Source organism: Oncorhynchus nerka, linkage group LG22 (assembly GCF_034236695.1).
Source record: "Oncorhynchus nerka isolate Pitt River linkage group LG22, Oner_Uvic_2.0, whole genome shotgun sequence".
Classification (NCBI taxonomy): Eukaryota; Metazoa; Chordata; class Actinopteri; order Salmoniformes; family Salmonidae; genus Oncorhynchus; species Oncorhynchus nerka.
The window spans coordinates 81037744-81063083 of record NC_088417.1 but is presented as its reverse complement, the minus strand read 5'-3'; the positions used below and the strand labels follow the sequence as shown (position 1 = coordinate 81063083).

The 25340-nt window shown below is 41.8% G+C and overlaps 1 protein-coding gene across 3 annotated transcripts; it reads left to right on the top strand.

Annotated features, from left to right (window-relative positions):
- LOC115105844 (calcineurin B homologous protein 3-like) lies at positions 1-23773 on the top strand. Of its 3 annotated transcripts, none has more exons than XM_029628274.2 (8): positions 1-393; positions 7996-8065; positions 8331-8411; positions 20114-20253; positions 20780-20841; positions 20925-21042; positions 21182-21229; positions 22070-22120. In XM_029628274.2, the coding sequence occupies exons 1-7, from the start codon at positions 330-332 to the stop codon at positions 21190-21192; spliced, it is 546 nt and encodes a 181-aa protein (XP_029484134.1). In that variant the 5' UTR covers positions 1-329; the 3' UTR covers positions 21193-21229; positions 22070-22120. The 3 variants fall into 3 exon arrangements, with proteins under 3 accessions (XP_029484134.1, XP_029484133.1, XP_064863534.1); XM_029628273.2 differs by having other exon boundaries at positions 6-393; positions 20935-21042; positions 22070-23773; XM_065007462.1 differs by lacking the exons at positions 1-393; positions 7996-8065; positions 8331-8411 and adding an exon at positions 12222-12474 and having other exon boundaries at positions 20935-21042; positions 22070-23773.
- The last annotated feature ends 1567 nt before the right edge of the window (positions 23774-25340 follow it).

The following is a 25340-nucleotide window of genomic DNA, read 5'->3' as shown; positions in this document are numbered from 1 at the left end:
TGTGTAGTCTGCCAGAAAACCAGACGAAGAAGAAGTAGTGAGACAAAGGATCAAAGGAGATCAAAGGAGACTGCCAAGTTGCGGAAGTGCGCGCTCTGTCTGCAGAGATTGACACCTTGAAATGCATTAGGACCTTGAAGAAACTGGCTTATTACTTAATTATGAGCGCAGCCGGTATCGACCAATGGAGTTGGGGATGTGCTAATGAAAAAATATCAGTTCCACTGAACTGACGCTGTTTCGATTTCAGTAGTTACCAGCGTTGTCCTGAGCGAGACCAATCGGTATTTCCATGCGTCTGGTTGGTCGGCTGGCACGTTTCTCGAGTTATGGGCGCATTACAGTCATTATCTGATGAACCAGAATACAGAGAATTGGCAGAGAAGACGGGCTGTGAGTATTACGTTTGTTTCTTGTAGTATACGAGTACAATTGTTGCGAATACGCATTGTTATGGGCCTATGTAATCTTGCGCTAAAATGTGTCATTATTGTGAAATGAAACGCCACCACAATACGTAACCCCATTCTCAATAATGAGTATCTTCATAATACACGTCATCAAGTGTAGCGGTAAGTGTTCTGGGGGCTATTTCCATAGCAGAACAGCATGATTTATATATTGCTGTAGGCTACAGCACTAGTATGAGTATCTTTCCTGCTAGTTGGCGCCGATGCTATCCCTCTTGGGCATCTGCGCGCAAAAGGCTTTGACATAACCGGAAAGCTAGTTTCATGTCCACTGTGTCACGAATGTTGAATAAAATTCCATTTGAACTTACTCTGCTGATTGTCCGTCGAGTTGGAACTTGTATAGTGCGGAATTTGAGACAATATCCATATGAAAGTATAATTAAACTAACTTTTAAAAGCCTGGTAGTGCGTTCAGATCACCTGAAGGATGCGCAGGCAATGCATGCATACTTGCCTAGAGGCCTCCTGTAGACGTTTGTTTACATTGTTTTGCGCATGCGCCAGGGGATATAAATATCAATGGAGGTACCAGTGTTTGGAAAGTCAGTTTAATAATACTTTATTACTTTCCTGTGGATATTTCTGCTCAAATTCCTACCCACAAAAGGACAACCCGCACAGACTACTGGTAGAATACATTGAAATTCAATTGTATTCAGCATTCTGGCTTGTGAGAGGACATTTTCAAATCAAACGTATGGCATTAATCTCAGACTGAACCTGAGGTATTAGTCTGATCATTGTCAGGCATCTAGTAGGCCTACTGCAGTGTCTTTCCTTGATACCCTGCAATGAGCTGAGCTACCATGTCCAAATTAAAAGCAGAACAATGAGAAGACTGTTTGATCAAATATGGAATGTCCTTGTGACTAAAGTCAGATGAAAGAAATGAGACTTGATAATCGTATTAGACCAGATGAATCGCCTATATTTTTTAAAACTGCAATATGTAACTTTTTGGGCTAACTGACCAAATTCACATTAACGGATAACTCACATTTCTTTCTCATTGAAAGCAAGTCTAAGAAGCGGTAGATCGGTTCTATGTGCGCTATTTCTATGCTTCCCATTCTTAAGTTTAGTTTTTGCATATTTTACCTTCAGTTTTGTACACTATTGTAACGACCCTGGGTTTATAAGCGCGGAAATCGACTCTGCCGCACGAGCATGCTTTTGTGGCACAGTCGATAGCGCACTGGACTTCGGGCTAGAAGGTCAAGGGTTTGAGACCTGCTCCCTGCCTGTTTCATTACACAATCTTCAAGCAGCTGAAAATACAATATTTTTGGTTATGGAAAATATATTTCACAGCAAATTTATACTTGCTTGTTTTGTCACGTAAACTGAAATTAGGTGAACTATCAGAATTTTAGCAACCAGGAAATGGTTGCTAAAACTATTAAATCTTAAAAGGGCGATTCCACGCCAGTGTAGCCGAAAATATTTTTGGTATCTTCGATTGTTCTGGCAATTTTCACATAGAAACTTCATTGGATTTACGACATGCTTTTTGCATCTGTATCGCAAACCATTTGTGGATTAAGACCTATACATGTCTCCTGTAACAACATCTTGGTGTCATTGTACTTCTTATAGTGTGCTCTAAAATATGGAGTATGTCAAATTTTCATATGAATTTAATCAACACTAAAAATATTAATGTTTTACTTCTTATGGCTGAGATCCCGCTAACGGTATGACAACAGCCAGTGAAAGTGCAGGGCGCCAAATTCAAACAACAGAAATCTCATAATTAAATTCCTCAAACATTAAGTATTTAACACCATTTTAAAGATACACTTCTTGTTAATCCCACCACAGTGTCCGATTTCAAATAGGCTTTACGGCCAAAGTGCCACAAATGATTATGTTAGGTCAGAGCCAAGTCACAGAAAAACACAGCCATTTTTCCAGCCAAAGAGAGGAGTCACAAAAATCAGAAATAGAGGTATAATTAATCACTAACCTTTGATGATCTTCATCAGATGACACTCATAGGACTTCATGTTACACAATACATGTATGTTTTGTTCGATAAAGTTCATATTTATATCAAAAACTCTCAGTATACATTGGTGCGTTATGTTCAGTAGTTCCAAAAACATCCGGTGATTTTGCAGAGCCACATCAATTTACAGAAATACTCATCGTAAATGTTGTTGAAAATACAAGTGTTATACATGGAACTTTAGATACACTTCTCCTTAATGCAACCGCTGTGTCAGATTTAAAAAAATCTTTACGGAAAAAGCAAACCATGCAATAATCTGAGTACGGCGCTCAGAGACCAAAACAGCCAAACAGATATCCGCCATATTGTGCAGTCAACAGAAGTTAGAAATAACATTATAAAGATTCACTTACCTTTGATGATCTTCATCAGAATGAACTCCCAGGAATCCAAGTTCCACTATAAATGTTTGTTTTGTTCAATAATGTCCATAATTTATGTCCAAATACCTCCGTTTGTTAGCGCGTTCAGTTCACAAATCCAAATTCATGACGCGCATGCACTAGGAGCAGACGAAAAGTCAAAAAGTTCCGTTGCAGTCCGTAGAAACATGTCAAATGAATTATAGAATCAATCTTTAGGATGTTTTTAACATAAATCTACAATAATGTTCCAACCGGAGAATTCTTTGTCTGTAGAAATGCAATGGAACAGAGCTCGCTCTCACGTGAACGAGCGTCACGAGCTCATGGCATTCTGGCAGACCCCTGACTCATTCCCCTCTCATTTGCTCCCACTTCACAGTAGAAGCATCAAACATGGTTCTAAAGACTGTTGACATCTAGTGGAAGCCTTATGAAGTACAACATGACCAATGCCCCACTGTATCTTCAATAGGGAATGAGTTGAAAAACAACCAACCTCAGATTTCCCACTTCCTGGTTGGATTTTTTTCTCAGGTTTTTGCCTGCCATATGAGTTATGTTATACTCACAGACATCATCCAAACAGTTTTAGAAACTTCTGAGTGTTTTCTATTCAAATATACTAATAATATGCATATATTAGCAACTGCGACTGAGTAGCATGCAGTTTACTCTGGGCACCTCTGGGCACGTTATTCATCCAAGCTACTCAATACTGCCCCCAGCCATAAGAAGTTTTAATATATCAAAGTACCCTTTTTGATTTTGTTTATTTCAAGACATTGTTTAGAACAATATACTCTACAAGTATATAACATTTCCAGAGTGGGTTCTCTGCTAATTCTTAAGGTTTTATCAGAGGACATTTTTTGGAAGTTGAAGCTCATTTAGTGGATTTCTATACAATTGGAGAACAGCAAAAACAAGCAAAAATGGCTCAAGCTATTATCACCTTGGCTGCATTAGGTTCATTCACCTCAATCAATCTACAAACAAATAGCCTATTAGCTTTACAATTTGTAATGTTATAGGCCTACCCCTGGAAGGGGGTAAATATGAGAAATGATTCACACCGACACATAGCATCAGGGATTGTTCAGTCAGTTGTAATGATGAATTGCATAAAATCATATATTCTATACATTGCACTTTTAGGGAAGATGGGCCATGTGGATATGTTCATATTGAAACATATCTTTCAACATGAACAACCCCAAGTTTGGGAGCCACTGCTATAACCTCGCTCTCTGCTTGCTTCCTCTCTTTCTCTTCTGCTTCCTCCTTCAAGCATTGCAGCCTGACTCAGCCTCACCACTGAGCGCCACATCGCTATCTGTCTCAGTAGGCTACTCTCTGTAAAGAAAAGCTATTATGAGAACTCAGTAGCCTATTTTCTGCTCCTGCTGAGGTGGGCTACGTTTAACATTAGCTTCTTACTTCATCCTTCTATTTGGCAAAGTAATACTAGCCAAAGCCCTTCAACGTCTCTCCCGGCAGCTAGCCACCTGACTGACTGACATACACTATACAGTACCAGTCAAAAGTTTGGACACATCTACTCATTCCAGGGTTTTTCTTTATTTTTTACTATTTTCTACATTGTAGAATAATAGTGAAGACATCAACACTATGAAATAACACATATCAAATCATGTAGTAACTAAAAAAAGTGTTAATAAACAAATACAAATATATTTTATATTTGAAATTCTTCAAAGTAGCTACCCTTTGCATTTGATAGCTTTGCACACTCTTGGCATTCTCTCAACCAGCTTCACGAGGAATGTTTTTCCAACAGTCTAGAATGAGTTCCCACATATGCTGAGCACTTGTTGGCTGCTTTTGTTGTTGTAAAAATTTATGTAACCTTTATTTAACTAGGCAAGTCAGTTAAGAACACATTTTTATTTACAATAACGGCCTACACCGGCCAAACCAGGACGACGCGGGGCCAAATGTGCGACGCCCTATGGGACTCCCAATCATGACCGGTTAAGATACAGCCTGGATTCAAACCTTTTCCTTCACTCTTCAGTCCAACTTATCCCAAACCATCTCAATTGGGTTGAGGTCTCGTGATTGTGGAGGCCAGGTCATCTGATGCAGCACTCCATCACTCTCCTTGGTCAAATAGCTGTAGTGACCATAACATTGTGGCAATAATAAGGAAAGCCGAAGTGCCAAAGGCTGGGACTAAAGTCATTTATAACGTTGAGTCTTTTGTTGAAAATGTATGTTGGTCTGATGTGTATGAAGAGGTGAATCCAGATGCAGCGTTGGAAGTATTTGTTAAATTATTAATGTCAATTGTTGAAAAGCATGCACCTGTTAAGAAATTAACTGTGAGAACTGTTAGAGCCCCCTGGATGGATGATGAATTGAAAAATGTTATGGTTCAAACAAATTATTCAAAAGAGTTGGCAAACAAGTCAGGCTGCTCATTTGATTGGTTGATATACTGTAAACTGAGACATTTTGTGACTTAACTAAAAGAAGAATCAATTATATTTCCAAACAAAGATAAATGACATAAAACACAATGGAAAAAGACTTTGGAGTACATTAAATGATATAATGGGCAGAAAGCACAATTCATCTCCATCTTTCATTTAAGTTGATAGTTAATTTATAACAAACACTTTTGATGATGCCAATCGTTCAATTACTATTTTGCTAGTAAGGTGGAAAAACTCAGAAGTGAAATGAAAACATTGAACAGTGATCCGTTATATTTTTGTATAAAATATCTAATAATGAAAGCGAAGGATTGCTGTTTTGATTTAGTCAAGTTAGTGTGGGACAGGTGGAACAACTATTGTTATCCATCAATAATGACAAGCCACCAGGTATAGACAGCATTGATGGGGAAACTATTGAGTATGGTAGCAGAATGTATTGCCAGCCCTATTTGCTATATATTTAACCAAAGCCTAAAGGTGTGTGTGTGTGTGTGTGTGTGTGTCTCCACAGATGTGGAGGGATGCTAAAGTAATTATACTGCCTAAAAATAGTAAAGCACCCTACTGGAGTGATTTAAGGTAGATACTGTATGTATAGGGGTATATGAAAAAAAGAACAGTGTGTGGGTGTATGTGAGTGCGTGCGTGTGTAGAGTCAGTGCTGTTGCCATAACAAGCAGTGAAGCAGCCAGCAGTGAAGCTGCTCTCAATGGTGCAGCTGTATAACTGTTTGAGGATTTGAGGCCCCACGCCAAAACTTTTCAACCTTGTTGAGGGGGAAGCGGCACTGTCACACCTTCTTCACGACTGTGCGCACGTGTGTGTGAACTATTTTAAGTCCGTAGTGATTTGGACACCATCGGACTTGAAGCTCTCGACATGCTCCACTTCAGCCCTGTCGATGCTCCCCCCATTTCCTGTAGTCCATGATCAACTCTTTGGTCTTCCTGACGTTGAGGGAGTGGTTGTTGTCCCGGCACCACACTTCCAGGTCACTGACCTCCTCCCAGTCTCATCGTCGCCAGTGATCAGGCCTACCACTGTCGTGTCTTCAGCAAACTTGATGATGGTGTTGTGGAAATCGTGGGTGAACAGAAGGGGACTAAACTTACACCCCTGTGGGGTAAGCGTGGCAGAGGGGATGTTGCCTACCCTCTTCACCTGGGGTCGGCCATCAGGAAGTCCCAGGGTCCTAAGCTTGGTGACGAGCTTGGAGGGGAAACTGGTGTTGAAAGCTGAGCTGTAGTCAATTAACATTATTCTCACGTAGGTATTCCTCTTTTCTAGGTAGGTGAGGGCAGTGTGGAGTGTAATTGACATTGTGTCACCTATGTGGAGAATCCATTGTCTGAAAGCAATTTTTCAGAAAAGCAGGGAGTATTAAAGTTACGAGAGTCCCATTGGTAGCATATCCGCAATCAGAGTTAATCAATTTTATAGAATGGAGGAAGAGGTGGCTGGTTCTCCCTTGGCCTTAATCTTGCCAGGACTCCCCTCTCTTGCCTCTAATGCCGGCATTTCCTTTTGGATACCCCAAAAATTGGTGTAGAGCACTCACCTTGTACTGCGCTGACTCCGATTGTCTATCAGTGTTTTGTTGCATGTCATGTTTTGTGTTTTTTGTGAACCCCAGGAAGAGTAGCTGCTGCTTCTGCAAAAGTTAATGGGGATCCAAATAAACAAATAACAGTGTAGGCCTGACTGAGCCACCATGAATAATAGATTAGATACTTTGTGTATAGCTTCAGAAAAACATGCAAGCAATGAGGCCATGAACAGACCGGTTTTCATCATCATCTCTATTGTCTGAAATCCCCACCCTCAGTGAGTCTCCTCATACCACTGGTAATCCAACATTAGATCTTCACATACTGGTATGCCCGTACAATATACCTAGGAATGTATCGCATGCGGCTGGTCGCCCCATAATTGGGGAGGACGGCTCATAGTAATGGCTGGAATGGATTCAATGGAATGGTAAATAACTCATCCAAGATATGGTTGATACCATTCCATTCACTCTGTTCCAGCCGTTATTATGAGCTGTCCTTCCCTCGGCAGCCTCTTTCACACACTGAAACACTCGCACTCACTCACTCACACACAAACTCTTAATTGAAGTATTGTGGTGATTAGATAGATAGATATTAGATATAAGTCCTTGTTTCAATGCATTTTAATACTTTGAGCTCATCATTACATGTAATACACAGTTTAATACACATGTATTACTGTATTTCTCTAAACTACAATGATAATGCAATGTGAAATCGTTTTTACATTTGAATATACAAATCCACTGGCATCAACTAAAAATAGATGCTGAATAAACATTCAGCCCTACTCTCTGCTTATACTATGTGTGTATACAGTGTTAGTCCTGAGGATGTCAAATCAGGCAAACTGAATGATAAATTAGACATAACTTCAAGACACAAAGATAAAATGTAGTTGGCAAAAGTTAAAAAACAATTGTGTTCCGTTAACATCATTACTCTGCAGTCCGTCATGGTTTCCTGCTCATTCAATGTTAACTGATGTGCTGCCAGGCATTTTGCTAATAAGAGGCCTCTTGAAGATACATTTGAGTTCTCCTTCATCCATCTATGTCTCTAACCTGCTGTGGTAGGCTGCCAGGATGTCCCTCTCTGTCTTGGACTCATGACAGTCCTTTTTTTGTTCCTCAGTTTCCTTCGAGCAAATTGGAATCCTGCACAAAAGATTCAAGCAGTTGAGCCACAATGAAGACATGCTGAGGTAGGACTCCCTAATAATGTTTGACATTCATACACTCTGTAAAGGCCCATTCTAACACACTTTATTTTTTAACTTGTGCTGTTACTATGGGGACACACATGGGTGTATCCTGGCATAATACATTTCTGGTGAAGTGGTTCTTCCCATTTCTTTATAATAAACTAGCCTAACAGGTTTTGGTTTGGCTTTTGTTGAGCAAGATGTTATAAGTGACCAGCTTCCTGGTGCACACCTTTTAATTATCTCCTTGTCTTTTCACTTGTAGGAGAGCTGACCTCGACACAATTCCAGACCTGGCATGCAATCCAATCCGCACCCAAATTATAGAGGCCTTCTTTGACAAAAGGTAGAGTATCGTGTTCCCGTTAAGTACCTCAATAAGTACACAACTAAGGGCTCTATTTTAACAAGCCAAACGCAAAGTAAATCTTAGCAGTTGAGTGGTGGTGTGTCTGAAATATTTGGGCTATTTTGACAGCGGGAACAATGGCCGTAACACCTGGCTTTAGCGTAAAGAGGCAGACTTTTCTTTGAATTAATATAAGTTGTTGGTGTGATGTGGGCTTGATCCCTCACTTGATCCCTGCTTCAACTTGTAACAATATGTGTAAATGTTCTAATAAGATTAGTCTACCTTCAACGTTGATATGGCGAAGTAGAATTGTAGAGGCAAAGAAACAGGCAATCAATAGTTGATTCAACACCACGGTCAGCGATTGGATTTCCTGCAATTTGACATTCAGATCCAACAGATGACAGTGGAAAATGTTTTTTCTTTTTATATAAATGAAAAACAATAATTTGACTTTAACAACTTGATGTTTCTAAATAGGCATATTTCATTCAGTGGGCATCGCGCATAATGGGTCAAGTTTCACAGGAGCTGGGTATAAATAATATCCATAGCCTATAATGAGACTTTGGGGTTTCAAGACACATGTAGTTTTTTTTAGACACATTCAGGGCTTGACATTAACGCAACTCCGTTAAATAAAAATGTTGGATAAGAAGAATATAGATTTAAGTTGTTCCGAATGGACAAGTAAAAGAAGAAAAGGGTGTTGACTGTTTTTGCTGCTCCCAAAAGTGCTAATTTAATATAACATTGGGCATAGGCTATTCTATTGATTAGTCTACTGTGTTCCTCTGCTGGCAAGATCCATGCCATAACCAACTAAATAAATATCCCCACTAGCGTTGCCTGAAATGTGCCCTTTGGCGCATGTTTTTTAAGGGCACACCTCAGATATTTCTTACCCTCCCACCTCAACGCAAGCGAGCTGATATTAGACACGTCAATTACCAATCCTGGGGCAAGGTTTGGAAAATAGAGTGCGCTGGCTTTAACAAATTGAAATTGCTAACGAGCGTGTGTTTGACAATTGGGCTAGCTTAACACCAGTCGAAAATAGAACCCAAAAAGTGAACTTCTCTCAAGATGCTCCTATCTACCTAGTGGGATTTTCATTAAACAGTAGGTTTGGTGGTGCCTCACAGAGATGTTAAATGTCAGCCTCACCTAGAAACAACCCCTAGCCTTTAGCCCCTAGCCGTTAGCCACTACCACCTAGCACTTGTGTAGACCGGAAAGGTTTGACTATTAAGTTTCTTTCCAAAATGATATATCCTTTTTCAGAAATCTTGATAAATTAGCTTTTATTGTTTTAAAGAACTTATGAAAGAGTGAAAAAAACACCAATCTCATCACGGCATTGTGTTGCTCAATGACAGATAGGCATGTATTTATTTTCAATCACTTGATGGTTTCATTTCAGAGAGACAAATAATGTTTTTTCAGCAAAACGAAAAGTATACAAAATATTAAGAAAACTTCCTCTTTCCATGACAGACTGACCAGGTGAATCCAGGTGAAAGCTATGATCCCTTATTGATTGTCACTTGTTAAATCCACTTCAATCAGTGTAGATTAAGTGATGGAAACAGGTTAACCTGTTCAACCTATGGGGGCGCTATGTCATTATTGGATAAAAAGACGTGCCCGTTTTAAGCGCAATATTTTGTCACGAAAAGATGCTCGACTATGGATGAAAATGACAGCCTTGGAAAGACAAAACTCCGACGTCTCCAAAACTGCAAAGATATTATCTGTGAGTGCCCCAGAACTAATGCAACAGGTGAAACCAAGATGAAGTTTCATACAGGAAATGCCCCAGATTCTGAAGGCGCTGTGTTCCAATGTCTCCTTATATGGCTGTGAATGCGCCAGGAATGAGCCTGCGGTTTCTGTCTATTCCCCGAGGTGTCTGCAGCATTGTGACGTGTTTGTAGGCATATCATTGGAAGATTGACCATAAGAGACTACATTTACCTGGTGTCCCGCCCGGTGTCCTGTGTGCGTAATCTGTAGGTCCATGCGCGTTCCATTTCTTCAGAAGAGAAAGTAAAATGCCACGATGGATTTTATCGTCGATAGATATGTGAAAAACACCTTGAGGATTGATTCTAAACATCGGTTTGCCATGTTTCTGTCGATATTATTACATTTACATTTACATTTAAGTCATTTAGCAGACGCTCTTATCCAGAGCGACTTACAAATTGGTGCTTTCACCTTATGACATCCAGTGGAACAGCCACTTTACAATAGTGCATCTAGGTCTTTTAAGGGGGGGGGAGGGTGAGAAGGATTACTTTATCCTATCCTAGGTATTCCTTAAAGAGGTGGGGTTTCAGGTGTCTCCGGAAGGTGGTGATTGACTCCGCTGTCCTGGCGTCGTGAGGGAGTTTGTTCCACCATTGGGGGGCCAGAGCAGCGAACAGTTTTGACTGGGCTGAGCGGGAACTGTACTTCCTCAGTGGTAGGGAGGCGAGCAGGCCAGAGGTGGATGAACGCAGTGCCCTTGTTTGGGTGTAGGGCCTGATCAGAGCCTGGAGGTACTGAGGTGCCGTTCCCCTCACAGCTCCGTAGGCAAGCACCATGGTCTTGTGGCGGATGCGAGCTTCAACTGGAAGCCAGTGGAGAGAGCGGAGGAGCGGGGTGACGTGAGAGAACTTGGGAAGGTTGAACACCAGACGGGCTGCGGCGTTCTGGATGAGTTGTAGGGGTTTAATGGCACAGGCAGGGAGCCCAGCCAACAGCGAGTTGCAGTAATCCAGACGGGAGATGACAAGTGCCTGGATTAGGACCTGCGCCGCTTCCTGTGTGAGGCAGGGTCGTACTCTGCGGATGTTGTAGAGCATGAACCTACAGGAACGGGCCACCGCCTTGATGTTATTTGAGAACGACAGGGTGTTGTCCAGGATCACGCCAAGGTTCTTAGCGCTCTGGGACGAGGACACAATGGAGTTGTCAACCGTGATGGCGAGATCATGGAACGGGCAGTCCTTCCCCGGGAGGAAGAGCAGCTCCGTCTTGCCGAGGTTCAGCTTGAGGTGATGATCCGTCATCCACACTGATATGTCTGCCAGACATGCAGAGATGCGATTCGCCACCTGGTCGTCAGAAGGGGGAAAGGAGAAGATTAATTGTGTGTCGTCTGCATAGCAATGATAGGAGAGACCATGTGAGGTTATGACAGAGCCAAGTGACTTGGTGTATAGCGAGAATAGGAGAGGGCCTAGAACAGAGCCCTGGGGGACACCAGTGGTGAGAGCACGTGGTGAGGAGACGGATTCTCGCCACGCCACCTGGTAGGAGCGACCTGTCAGGTAGGACGCAATCCAAGCGTGGGCCGCGCCGGAGATGCCCAACTCGGAGAGGGTGGAGAGGAGGATCTGATGGTTCACAGTATCGAAGGCAGCCGATTATGGAGTTAATTTGGAAAAAAGTTGTAGATTGTAGATGCTCTCTGGTGCTGCTGTGTTAATTTGGAAAAAAGTTTGCGTTTTAATGACTTAATATATATATATCTTTTTTTTTTCCCTCCCCAAATGTGATGAACAAAACGGAGCGATTAGTCGACACAAATAATATTTTTTGTAAAAACTGAACATTTGCTATCTAACAGAGTCTCCTCATTGAAAACATCTGAAGTTCTTCAAAGGTAAATGATTTTATTTGAATGCTTTTCTGTTTTTTGTGGAAAATGTTGCATGCTGAATGCTAACGCTAAATGCTACGTTAGCCATCAATACTGTTACACAAATGCTTGTTTTGCAATGGTTGAGAAGCATATTTTGAAAATTTGAGATGACAGTGTTGTTAACAAAAGGCTAAGCTTGAGAGCAAATAGATTCATTTCATTTGCGATTTTCATGAATAGTTAACGTTGTGTTATGCTAATGAGCTTGCGGATAGATTTACACAATCCTGGATACAGGTTTTTTTTCGTAGCTAAACGTGACGCAGAAAACGGAGCGATTTGTCCTAAACAAATAATCTTTCAGGAAAAACTGAACATTTGCTATCTGAGAGTCTCCTCATTGAAAACATCTGAAGTTCTTCAAAGGTAAATGATTTTATTTGAATGCTTTTCTGGTTTTTGTGGAAAATGTTGCATGCTGAATGCTAATGCTAAATGCTACGTTAGCCATCAATACTGTTACACAAATGCTTGTTTTGCGATGGTTGAGAAGCATATTTTGAAAATCTGAGATGACAGTGTTGTTAACAAAAGGCAAAGCTTGAGAGCAAATAGATTAATTTCATTTAATTTGCGATTTTCATGAGTAGTTAACGTTGCGTTATGGTAATGAGCTTGAGGCTGTAGTCACGATACCGGATCTGGGATGGCTCGACGCAAGAAGTTAAAGAAGGATTTTTAAGCATTGAAACAATTGAGAAATGGATTGTGTATGTGTGCCATTCAGAGGGTGAATGGGAAAGACCAAAAATGTAAGTGCCTTTGAACGGGGTATGGTAGTAGGGGTCAGGAACACTGGTATGTGTCAGGAACTGCAATGCTGCTGGGTTTTTCACGCTCAACATTTTCCTGTGTGTATCAAGAATGGTCCACCACCCAAAGGACATCAAGCCAACCAGTCAGGATGCTCTCTGGTGCTGCTGTGGAACTTTTTGAGGATCTGAGGATCCATGCCAAATCTTTTCAGTCTCCTGAGGGGGAATATGTGTTGTCATGCCCTCTTCACGATTCTCTTGGTGTGTTTGGACCATGATAGTTTGTTGGTGAACCGACGTGAGTGCTACGGCCTGTGCAATTTAGGCAGGTTACCTTCGCTTCCTTGGGCACTGGGACTATGGTGGTTTGCCTGAAACATGTAGGTATTACAGACTCGATCAGAGAGAGGTTGAAAATGTCAGTAAAGACACTTGCCAGTTGGTCCGCTTATGCTCTGAGTACACGCCCTGGTAATCCATCTGGCCCCACAGCCTTGTGAATGTTGACCTTTTTAAAGGTCTTGCACACGTCAGCTACGAAGAGTGGGATCACACAGTCATCCGGAACAATTGGTGCTCTCGTGCACGCTTCAGTGTTGCTTGCCTCGAAGCGAGCATAAAAGGCATTTAGCTCGTCTGGTAGGCTTGTGTTACTGGGCATCTCGCGGCTGGGTTTCCCTTTGAAGTCCGTAATAGTTTGCAAGCCCTGCCACATCCAACGAGCTTCAGAGCCCCGTGTGTAGTAGGATTCAAACTTAGTCCTGTATTGATGCTTTGCATGTTTGATGGTTCGTCTGAGGGCATAGTGGGATTTATAATAAGTGTCCGGATTAGTCTCCCGCTCCTTGAAAGTGGCAGCTCTAGCCTTTAGCTCGGTGCAGATGATGCCTGTAATCCATAACTTCTGGTTGGGATATGTACAGTGAGGGAAAAAAGTATTTTGCGGCTGATTTTGTACGTTTGCCCACTGACAAGAAATGATCCGTCTATAATTTTAATGGTAGGTTTATTTAAACAATGAGAGACAGGATAACAACAAAGAAATCCAGAAAAACACATGTCAAAAATGTTATGAATTGATTTGCATTTTAATGAGGGAAATAAGTACTTGACCCCTCTGCAAAACATGACTTAGTACTTGGTGGCAAAACCCTTGTTGGCATTCACAGAGGTCAGACGTTTCTTGTAGTTGGCCACCAGGTTTGCACTCATCTCAGGAGGGATTTTGTCCCACTCCTCTTTGCAGATCTTCTGCAAGTCATTAAGGTTTTGAGGCTGACTTTTGGCAACTCGAACCTTCAGCTCCCTACACAGATTTTCTATGGGATTAAGGTCTGGAGACTGGCTAGGCCACTCCAGGACCTTAATGTGCTTCTTCTTGAGCCACTCCTTTGTTGCCTTGGCCATGTGTTTTGGGTCCTTGTCATGCTGGAATACCCATCCATGACCCATTTTCAATGCCCTGGCTGAGGGAAGGAGGTTCTCACCCAAGAATTGACGGTACATGGCCCCGTCCATCATCCCTTTGATGCGGTGAAGTTGTCCTGTCCCCTTAGCAGAAAAACACCCCCAAAGCATAATGTTTCCACCTCCATGTTTGACGGTGGGGATGATGTTCTTGGGGTCATAAGCAGCATTCCTCCTCCTCCAAACACGGCGAGTTGAGTTGATGCCAAAGAGATCCATTTTGGTCTCATCTGACCACAACACTTTCACCCAGTTGTCAACTGAATCATTCAGATGTTCATTGGCAAACTTCAGACGGGCATGTATATGTGCTTTCTTGAGCAGGGGACCTTGCGGGCGCTGCAGGATTTCAGTCCATCATGGCGTAGTGTGTTACCAATTGTTTTCTTGGTGACTATGGTCCCCGCTGCCTTCAGATCATTGACAAGATCCTCCCGTGTAGTTCTGGGCTGATTCCTCACCGTTCTCATGATCATTGCAACTCCACGAGGTGAGATCTTGCATGGAGCCCCTGGCCGAGGGAGATTGACAGTTCTTTTTTGTTTCTTCCATTTGTGAATAATCGCACCAACTTTTGTCACCTTCTCACCAAGCTGCTCGGTGATGGTCTTGTAGCCCATTCCAATCTAGTGTAGATCTACAATCTTGTCCCTGACATCCTTGGAGCGCTCTTTGGTCTTGGCCATGGTGGAGAGTTTGGAATCTGATTGATTGATTGCTTCTGTGGACAGTTGTCTTTTATACAGGTAACAAACTGAGATTAGGAGCACTCCCTTTAAGAGTGTGCTCCTAATCTCAGTTTGTTACCTGTATAAAAGACACCTGGGAGCCAGAAATCTTTCTGATTGAGAGGGGGTCAAATAGTTATTTCCCTCATTAAAATGTAAATTAATTTAACATTTTTGACATGCGTTTTCTGGATTTTGTTGCTGTTTTTCTGACTCACTGTTCAAGTAAACCTACCATTAAAATTATAGACTGATAATTTCTTTGTCAGTGGGCAAACGTACAAAATCAGCAGGGGATCAAATACTTTTTTCCCCTCACTGATGTACAGTCACTGTGGGGACGATGTCGTCGATGCACTTACTGATGATGCCAGTGACTGTGGTGGTATACTCCTCAATGCCATTGGATGAATCACGGAACGTATTCCAGTCTGCTAGCAAAACAGTCCTGTAGCGTAGCATCCGTGTCATCTGACCACTTCCGTATTGAGCGAGTCACTGGTACTTCTTTAGTTTTTGCTTGTAAAGCACGAATCAGGAGGATAGAATTGTGATCAGATATGCTGGTATAAATTAGGTCAAATAGATTTAAGTTTGCCTGCATTAAATTCCCCGGCCACTAGGAGTGCCGCTTCTGAATGAGCATTTTCTTGTTCGTTTATGGCCTTTTACAGCTCGTTGAGTGTGGTGTTAGTGCCAGCATCAGTTTGGGGTGGTAAATAGACAGCTACTAATAATATAGATGATAACTCTCTTGGTAGATAGTGTGGTCTACAGTTTATCATGATGTACTCTACCTCAGACAAGCAATACCTCGAGACTTCTTTAGTATTAGACAATGCGCTCCAGCAGTTATTGACAAATGGACAATCACCCCCGCCCCTTGTCTTACCAGACATAGCTGCTCTGTCCTGCTGATGCACGGAAAACCCAGCCAGCTAAATATTATTTGTGTCGGTGGTATTTGGTATTTTATTAGGTTCCCCATTAGCTATTGCCTAAGCAGCAGCTACTTTTCCTGGGCTCCAACCAAAACATATGACATAATACAGAACAACATAATACAGAACATCATTAGACAAGAACAGCTCAAGGACAGAACTACATACACTTTTAAAAAGGCACACGTAGCCTACATATCAATGCATCGACACAAACTATCTAGGTCAAATAGAGGAGAGTCGTTGTGCCGCGAGGTGTTGCTTTCTGTTTTATTAAACCAGGTTTACTGTTTGTTTGAGCCATATGAGATGGAAGGAAGTTCCATGCAATAAGGGCTCTATATAATACTGTACGCTTTCTTGAATTTGTTCTGGATTTGTGGACTGTGAAAAGACCCCTGGTGGCATGTCTGGTGGGGTAAGTGTGTGTGTCAGAGCTGTGTAAGTTGACTATGCGAACAATTTGGGATTTTCAACACATGAATGTTTCTTACAAAAATAAGAAGTGATGCAGTCAGTCTCTCCTCAACTCTTAGCCAAGAGAGACTGGCATGTATAGTATTTATATCAGCCCTCTGATTACAATGAAGAGCAAAACATGCCATCCTGTTCTGGGCCAGCTGCAGCTTAACTAGGTATTTCCTTGCCGCACTGGACCACACAACTGGACAATAATCAAGATTAGACAAAACTAGAGCCTGCAGAACTTGCTTTTTGGAGTGTGGTGTCAAAAAAGCAGAGCATCTCTTTATTACGGACAGACCTCTCCCCATCTTTGCAACCATTGAATCTATATGTTTTGACCAGGCCAGTTTACAATCTAAGGTAACGCCAAGTAATTTAGCCTCCTCAACTTGTTCAACAGCCACACCATTCATTACCAGATTCAACTGGAACATAAGATATTACAGTTTTTAATGTCCCGTTGGTAGGATAGTCTCGACCGTAGTTCATCAAGTTTGTTTTCCAGTGATTGCTCGTGATTGATCGTTGGTTAATTAGACTCCTGAACAGGTAATCAAATGGCTACCCGGACTATTTGTATTGTGTGCCCCCCCCCCCCCCCCACAAACCCCTCTTTTACGCTTCTGCTACTCTGTTTATCATATATACATAGTCACTTTAACTATACATTCATGTACATACTACCTCAATTGGCCCGACCAACCAGTGCTCCCGCACATTGGTTAACCGGGTTATCTGCATTGTGTCCCACCACCCGCCAACCCCCTTTAAGCTACACTACTGCTACTCTTTGTTCATCATATATGCATAGTCACTTTAACCATATCTACATGGTCGTACTACCTCAATCAGCGCGACTAACCAGTCTCTATATGTAGCCTTGCTACTGTTATTTTTCACTGTATTTTTACTGTTTTTATTTCTTTACTTACCTATTGTTCACCTAATACCTTTTTTGCACTGTTAGTTAGAGCCTGTAAGTAAGCATTTCAGTGTAAGGTCGGCGCACTTGACAGATAAACTTTGATTTGAATCGATGGTAGTGGTGATTTACTCACTCTCCTCTGAATCCTCACAAGGCACCCCCACCTCCTCCCTCTGTATCTCTGCCTTCACGCGAATGACAGGGATTTGGGCCTGGTCTCCGGAAAGTAGCATATCCTTTGTGTCAGACTCATTAAAGAAAACATTTTTGTCCAATTCGAGGTGGGTAATCACTGTTTTGATGTCTGGAAGCTCTTTTCAGTCGTAAGAGACAGTAGCAGCAACTTTATGTACAAATAAGTTAAAAACAATGCGAATAAACACAACAGCACAGTTGGTTAGGAGCCCTTAAAACGGCAGCCATCCCCTCCGGAACCTATATATCATTATATCCTGACTAGTCTCCCAGTTCCTGCCGCTGAAAAACATCCCAACATCAAAGGGCTACCCAGACTCCTCTTTTACACTGCTGCTACTCTCTGTTCATTATCTATGCATAGTCACTTTAACTCTACCTACATGTACATATTACCTGAATTACCTTGACTAACCAGTGCCCCCGCACATTGACTCTGTGCTGGTACCCCCTGTATACAGCCTCGCTATTGTTGTTTTACTGATGCTGTTTAATTATTTGTTACTTTTATTTTCTATTTATCCATTTTTTTACTTAACCAACAATGCAGTTCTAAGAAAAATAAGTGTTAAGGGCTTGTAAAGTAAGCATTTCACTGTAAGGTCTACACCTGTTGTATTCGGCGCATGTGACATACAATTTTATTTGATTCGATGCTCCCACCACCATGCTTTACCGTAGGGATGGTGCCAGGTTTTCTCGAGCCGTGATGCTTGGCATTCAGGCTAAGGAGTTCACTCTTGGATTCATCAGACCAGAGAATCTTGTATCTTATGTTCTGAGAGTCCTTTATGTGCCTTTGGCAAAATCTCTAAGCGGGCTGTCATGTGCCTTTTACTGAAGAGTGGCTTCCGTTTTGCCACTCTACCATAAAGGCCTGATTGGTGGAGTGCTGCATGCCTGGTTATCCTTCTGAAAGGTTCTCCCATCTCCACTGAGGAACTCTGGAGCTCTGTCAGAGTGACCATTGGGTTCTTGGTCACCTCCCTGACTATGGCCCTTCTCCTCCAATTGCTCAGTTTGGCCAGGTGGCTAGCTGTTGGAAGAGTCTTGGTGGTTCCAAACTTCTTATGGCTGCAGCGACAAGGGCAGTATTGAGTAGCTTGGATGAAAGGTGCCCTGCTTAAGTACTGCAGTGCATCTCCTCCTCGTGGACTGCACCAGATTTGCCAATTGCTGTGTACCCCACTCTTCCACCCAAGACACCTGCAAGTTCCCGGACATTTCTGGGGGGGATGGGCCTAGCCCTCACCCTCCGATCCAACAGGTTCCAGATGTGCTCAATGGGATTGAGATCCGGGCCCTTCGCTGGCCATGGCAGAACACTAACATTCCTGTCTTGCAGGAAATCACACACAGAACGAGCAGTATGGCTTGTGGCATTGTCATGCTGGAGGGTCATGTCAAGATGAGCCTGCAGGAAGGGTATCACATGAGGGAGGAGGTTGTCTTACCTGTAATGCACAGCGTTAAGATTGCCTGCAATGACAACCAGCTCAGTCTGATGATGCTGTGACACAAGCCCCAGACCATGGCGGACCCTCCACGTCCAAATCGATCCCGCTTCAGAGTACAGGCCACGGTTTAACTCTCATTCCTTTGATGATAAACGAGTATCTGACCGACACCCCTGGTGAGACAACCACGACTCGTCAGTGAAGAGCACTTTTTGCCAGTCCTGCCAGCGACGGTGGGTTTGTGCCCATAGGTGACGTTGTTGCCGGTGATGTCTGGTGAGGACCTGCCTTACAACAGGCCTACAAGCCCACAGTCCAGCCTCTCTCAGCCTATTGCGGACAGTCTGAGCACTGATTGAGAGATTGTTCCTGGTGTAACTCGGGCAGTTGTTGTTGCAATTCTGTACCTGTCCCGCAGGTGTGCTGTTCAGATGTACCGATCCTGTGCAGATGTTGTTACACGTGGTCTGCCACTGCAAGGACGATCAGCTGTCCGTTCTGTCTCCCTGTAGCGCTGTCTTAGGCATCTTACAGTACGGACATTGACATGTATTGCTCTGGCCACATCTGCAGCATGCGTAAGCCACGTTCATGCAGATGAGCAGGGACCCTGGGCACCTTTCTTTTGGTGTTTTTCAGAGTCAGTAGAAAGGCCTCTTTAGTGTCCTACGTTTTCATAACTGTGACCTTAAGACACTAACAGCTTACAGACGGTAGGCAAATAATGACCGTTCCACAGGTACATGTTCATTAATTGTTTATTGTTCATTGAACAAGCATGGGAAACAGAGTTTAAACCCTTTACAATGAAGATCTGTGAAGTTATTTGGATTTTTACAAATTATCTTTGAAAGACAGGGTCCTGAAAAGGGGACTTTTTTTGTTGTTGCTGAGTTTATAAACTATATGACAATAATACAACCTTAGCTAGCAATAGGTGGAGTCGAGCTACTACCATATTGCGTACATTATCCATTTCGGTATCCATGATGTGCCTAGGATGTTGTGCAGTGACCTCATCTGTCCACAAGATGGAGATATTTATGTTCCTTGCTTTTTTATACCTCTATAGAAACTTCCATCAGAATGGTGACGGGACGGTCGAGGAGATCAGCTTTGAGGAGTTCCTTGTGGTGATGTCCCACTTCAGACCTCCAGCACTGAACATGACAGAGGAACAGAGAGAGAAGGTCAGGAGGGAGAAACTCCGCTGTGAGTACCGTTATTCAAATGTTACAGTGTGGACTGGTGTTAAGATGGATGTTTTGCATTATAGTATAGTTTCACTACCAAATGTAACACTGTGCTGAAATTGATATAATAATATCTAAAAATGAAATGGATATAATAATTCTTTGTGCGTCTCTTTCGGGACACACAACAGGTGCGTAAATACATACATGAATCACAAGCAATAACTACAGCAGACAGCACATGTGGATTCAGTTCCTTGTTAGTTCCTTATTAGCTTGTGTACTTTCTACAATGACATTCAGAACACTGTACACGGTTTGATGTGTACTATGGCTCACTCTTTGACTGGAATCCAGAAAAGGAATCAATTATCTTTAAACGTTCTGCCGGGATAGCAGGTACACATACAACAGATCTATATCCCATATACAGCATTATTCAGCAAATGCTTGACCGTGATGCCTCATGACACATGCAGGTAAGCCTTTGGTAAGCAAATATTTGTAAAGAGTTTGTGTAAGATTTTCCTTGTTTTCTTTCCCAGTCCTGTTTAACATGCACGACACAGACAACGATGGAACAATCACTCTGGAGGAGTATCGACATGTAAGCCATTGCCCAGCCCTCTCTTTCAAATACTTTATCTGCCTATCACTATGTATTGTAACCATGACTGCCTTTCCTCTGAGTGTACTGTAGGTAGTGGAGGAGCTGCTGTCTCGGAGCGGAGCCCTGGAACAGGAAACGGCAAAAGGAATAGCAGATGCTGCCATGCTGGAGGTGGCCAGTATTTCCATGGGTCACATGGTACGGCTGCTTTTTTACAACTTCTTGTGAATGTTTTTTTTCCTCACTCTTGAGTTTTAGATCTGGAATCAGCAGCTATATGACATCTGACTATTATAAAAGTTTTTTTCAATACCATATTCAATAATCTCATTCTCAGGAACCAGATGAGTTTTACGAGGGGATCACTTTTGAACATTTTCTAAAGGTTTGTTATAAAACATATTATTTTGTGTCTAATAATATTTTTATTTTTTGGGGTAAAAGTCATGGCTATAGTTTTATTTTTAAAAGGTTTTTATTATTAAATAAAGGAAGTATAGATTATTTAAGTGAGCTTCGCTGGAGAGCCCATTAAATCATCACTGTTCTTTAAAGGCGTGATCTGCACTCCTTACATCCATTTTTTTACTTTGAAATTAACGATATATGCCCATTGATTAATTACGATTATAAACTGGGTGGTTGGAGCCCTGAATGCTGATTGGCTGACAACTGTTGTATATCAGACCATATAGCATGGGTATGACAAAACCGCTCTAATTACGTTGGTAACCAGTTTATAATAGCAATAATATACCACGGCTAAGGGCTGTATCCAGGCACTCTGCGTTATAACAGCCCTTAGCCATGGTATATTAGTCATATACCACACCCCCAGGCCTTATTGCTTAATTATAACTTTTAAATGCCTCATGACCTTAGTTCAACTCTCACATCCCATTAGAACCCAAAATATAAGCTTGTTTTACACCATTGTTTGTAAACAAATACTGTATAGCATCAAAACATGGTTAAAACTATCATTTTTAATTTCTGGTGGATGGTCAGTCCTTGCATCAATAGCTCTGTCTTTGAAAATCTAAAGTGGTTACATTTCTCCAGCCCTATCTCTCTGCTGTTTGACAAGACTGCAGATTGTCCCTTTAACACAAACAATAGCAGCACAATTGTTGTTCTTGTTATTAAAGTACACAATAGTTTAAGGTATTGTCAGAGTTTAGTAACTAAGTACTATACTGGTTGTAAAACAACATTTTCTTTTCAGATACTGAAAGATATTGAGATCGAGACGAAAATGAACATTCGCTTTTTGAATATGGACACGACGACCCTGTGCAAGTGAGGATCTTCCACTTTATTTTATTACTATGATGCACAAGCACTCTTCTATGGTCTTTTTATTTAGTGGCCAGATAGGGCATACTTTACCTTCTCAGACCAACTATTACAAAGCTCTGTTTAATAGTTTTGGGTGACGGTTTAAGCTTCTATTATCTATTAGCCTCTAACACACACTTTATGTTTTCACAAATTTATTGGATAAAAAAATATTTATGTGCAACTATGCAAATATACACAGATTAGCAGTAGGTATGTTATGAATTTAGCATGCCTGTATCTATCACTCCATATTTTATGCAAGAGTATTCACAATGCTCTAAATGCCATGAATCAATAATCAATTCAATAATAATGCAACAATCCAGTAATAACAATGTAATAAGCCAGTAATAAAGCGATAGCCAATTATGCAGCTCCATGATTGAAGTGAATGCAATTTACCTCCTAGTATATCTAGGGCACTGTGTGGAATAAGCTACAAACATTTGCACGTCTCTTCTATACCGTCATGCACACCTAAACTGTTTTGCTGCCACTGCCATCAGTTTGGAATCAAAACAGGTTAGAATTTCTATGTTCATTAAAAAGTCACTGACCAATAGAAACAAAGTACTTATTTCCAAAGTTTAACTGACCAGCCTAGCAGTATAGCATACTGCACATGTCCTGTGGCAGGACCCTCCTCATATTGAGATCGTAGTTTCAAGTAAAATGTGCGTTAGACTTGTGCAAATGTTTTAAGAATCAAGCCCACACAAACAAGCATTTGTTGACTGTTAGAAATGGGAACAATGATATGCAACTTGTCTGTGCTGCCCTCTAGAGACCAAAGAATGTGAAGTCTATCCCATTCCCACATTTAATCATCTCTATACTGCCTATTTTATTGTTTGGTTTGCATGTGTTTGATGCCATTCCATTTGCTCCATTCCTGCCATTTATTATGAGCCGTCCTCCCCTCAGCAGCCTCCTGTGGACTAAATGGCATGCATTCATTCAATTCATTTGGCCTTAATCAGTTGCAGATCAAATGTATTTTAAAGTAGGCACCAGCAAATAATGCAGCCTGCCAATATCTTGATTGCATCTACAGATTTTAGCATGTCTTGGTGTTTGAATTTCCATACACACTGTATATTTGTACTGTAAAATACAATATTTTCATTCCGATTTGGGATGTTTTTGTAGCAAGGAATAATGTAAATGATGTGGCCTTCTCTTTTTATTGAGAACATTAAAATAGGAAACCGCTCACCAAGAGTGTATCATTTTTGAATGATTATGTACTGTAGGAATTGGAGTGTGTTTAGTTTTGCTTTTAAGAAAATAATTGTATTATCAGACAGCCTTGGAGAGGGATCTATAATGAAACTTGAATTTGCTTTGTGCTTCATCAAATCAAGTGGGGGCAGCACATAGCCTTGGGGCTAGAGGCGTGAGCCAGCAACCGGAGGGGGGGTGGGTTCCGCTTTGGGCTGAATGTGTCAATGTTTTGTTCATTTGAAATTGACTGTTTTTCTGGAAGCTATATATATATATATATATATATTAGTTGGACCTTGTTTGCAATTGACCAATAAAGTGATATTAATCATAGTGAATTTATGTAAATACCTTCTAAAAAACATTTAGACATTCTCTGTTTCTTTGGTGACTCTGTACTTTTTTAAACTTTCCGCTTTGGGCTGAATGTGTCAATGTTTTGTTCATATGAGCAGAATTACTGTCTTAACTCACAAGCCACAGAAATCCCTAGTTTGAAATCAACTGTTTTTCTGGAAGCTATGCCGTGCCATTTTCCCTACATTTACCCCCATGTGGGCTAGCCCTGGCCGATGAGCTTCAGACCCTCGCCACACAGCGGCGCGAGAGAGTACTGATGTGGTGCTCAAATCAAATTTTATTTTCAGAATACAACACGCACACACTGGCAATCCTTACAGTGAAGTGCTTACTTACAAGCTCTTAACCAACAATGCAGTTTAAAAAAAATACCCCCCAAAAAGTAAGAGATAAGAATAACAAATAATTAAAGTGCAGCAGTAAATAACCATAAATTTGTCAAATAAAACCCTAAAAGGCTAAATAAATCATAAAAGCCTAAATCTCGAAGTATCCCTTTAAGATCCCAGACTGCAACTTCAAGCAAGCTAGCTAAATGTATTGTTAGCAACATTATATACAGGGGTACCAGTACAGAGTCAATGTGCGGGGACACCGGTATTGAGGCAATATGTACATGTAGGTAGAGTTATTAAAGTGATTATGCATAGATAATAACAGAGAGTAGCAGCAGCGTAGAAGGGGGGGGGGCAATGCAAATAGTCTGGGTAGCTGTTCAGGAGACTTATGGCTTGGGGGTAGAAGCTGGTTAGAAGCCTCTTGGACCTAGACTTGGTGCTCTGGTACAGTTTGCCATGTGGTAGCAGAGAGAACAGTATATGACTAGGGTGGCTCGAGTCTTCGACAATTTTTAAGGCCTTCCTCTGACACCGCCTGGTATAGAGGTCCTGGATGGCAGGAAGCTTGGCCCCGGTGATGTACTGGGCCGTACGCACTACCCTCTGTAGTGCCTTGTGGTCGAAGGCCGAGCAGTTGCCATACCAGGCAGTGATGCAACCCGTCAGGATGCTCTCGATGGTGCAGCTGTAAAACCTTTTGAGGACCCATGCCAAATCTTTTCAGTCTCCTGAGGGGGAATAGGTTTTGTCGTGCCCTCTTCACGACTGTCTTGGTGTATTTGGACCATGATAGTTTGTTGGTGTTGTGGACACCAAGAAACTTGAAGCTTTCAACCTGCTCCACTACAGCCCCGTCGATGAGAATGGGGGCGTGCTCGATCCTCTTTTTCCTGGGGTCCACAATCATTTCTTCATATATGTGACGTAGTAAGCAATTGTCAGGGACCACTTTTGGCTCGTGGGCACTACTTTCAGAGCTACTGGCTGACAAGGTAAAAATGTACCCTGGTAGGCTGTCATTGTAAATAAGAATTTGTTTTTCACTGACTTGCCTAGTTAAATAAAGGTTACTTTTTAGCCCGTTTATTTTTATTTTTTTAAATGTATGTAAAAGTACTGGTGAATCTCTTTAACTTCACCAGACCTCATATATTTCCCCACAGACCTCAGTTATGGCATTACTCCCTCTGTCATAGTGTATATGCTGCGGTGAGGAGGGTCCCCCCCCTTACC

Excerpts from the sequence above, each read along its gene's own strand:
- LOC115105844 (XM_029628273.2), top strand. The coding sequence starts at position 330 with ATGGGCGCATTACAGTCATTATCTGATGAACCAGAATACAGAGAATTG. Across the intron at positions 394-7,995 it reads ATTGGCAGAGAAGACGGGCT|TTTCCTTCGAGCAAATTGGA; the intron begins GTGAGTATTACG and ends TTTGTTCCTCAG. Across the intron at positions 8,066-8,330 it reads CACAATGAAGACATGCTGAG|GAGAGCTGACCTCGACACAA; the intron begins GTAGGACTCCCT and ends TTTCACTTGTAG.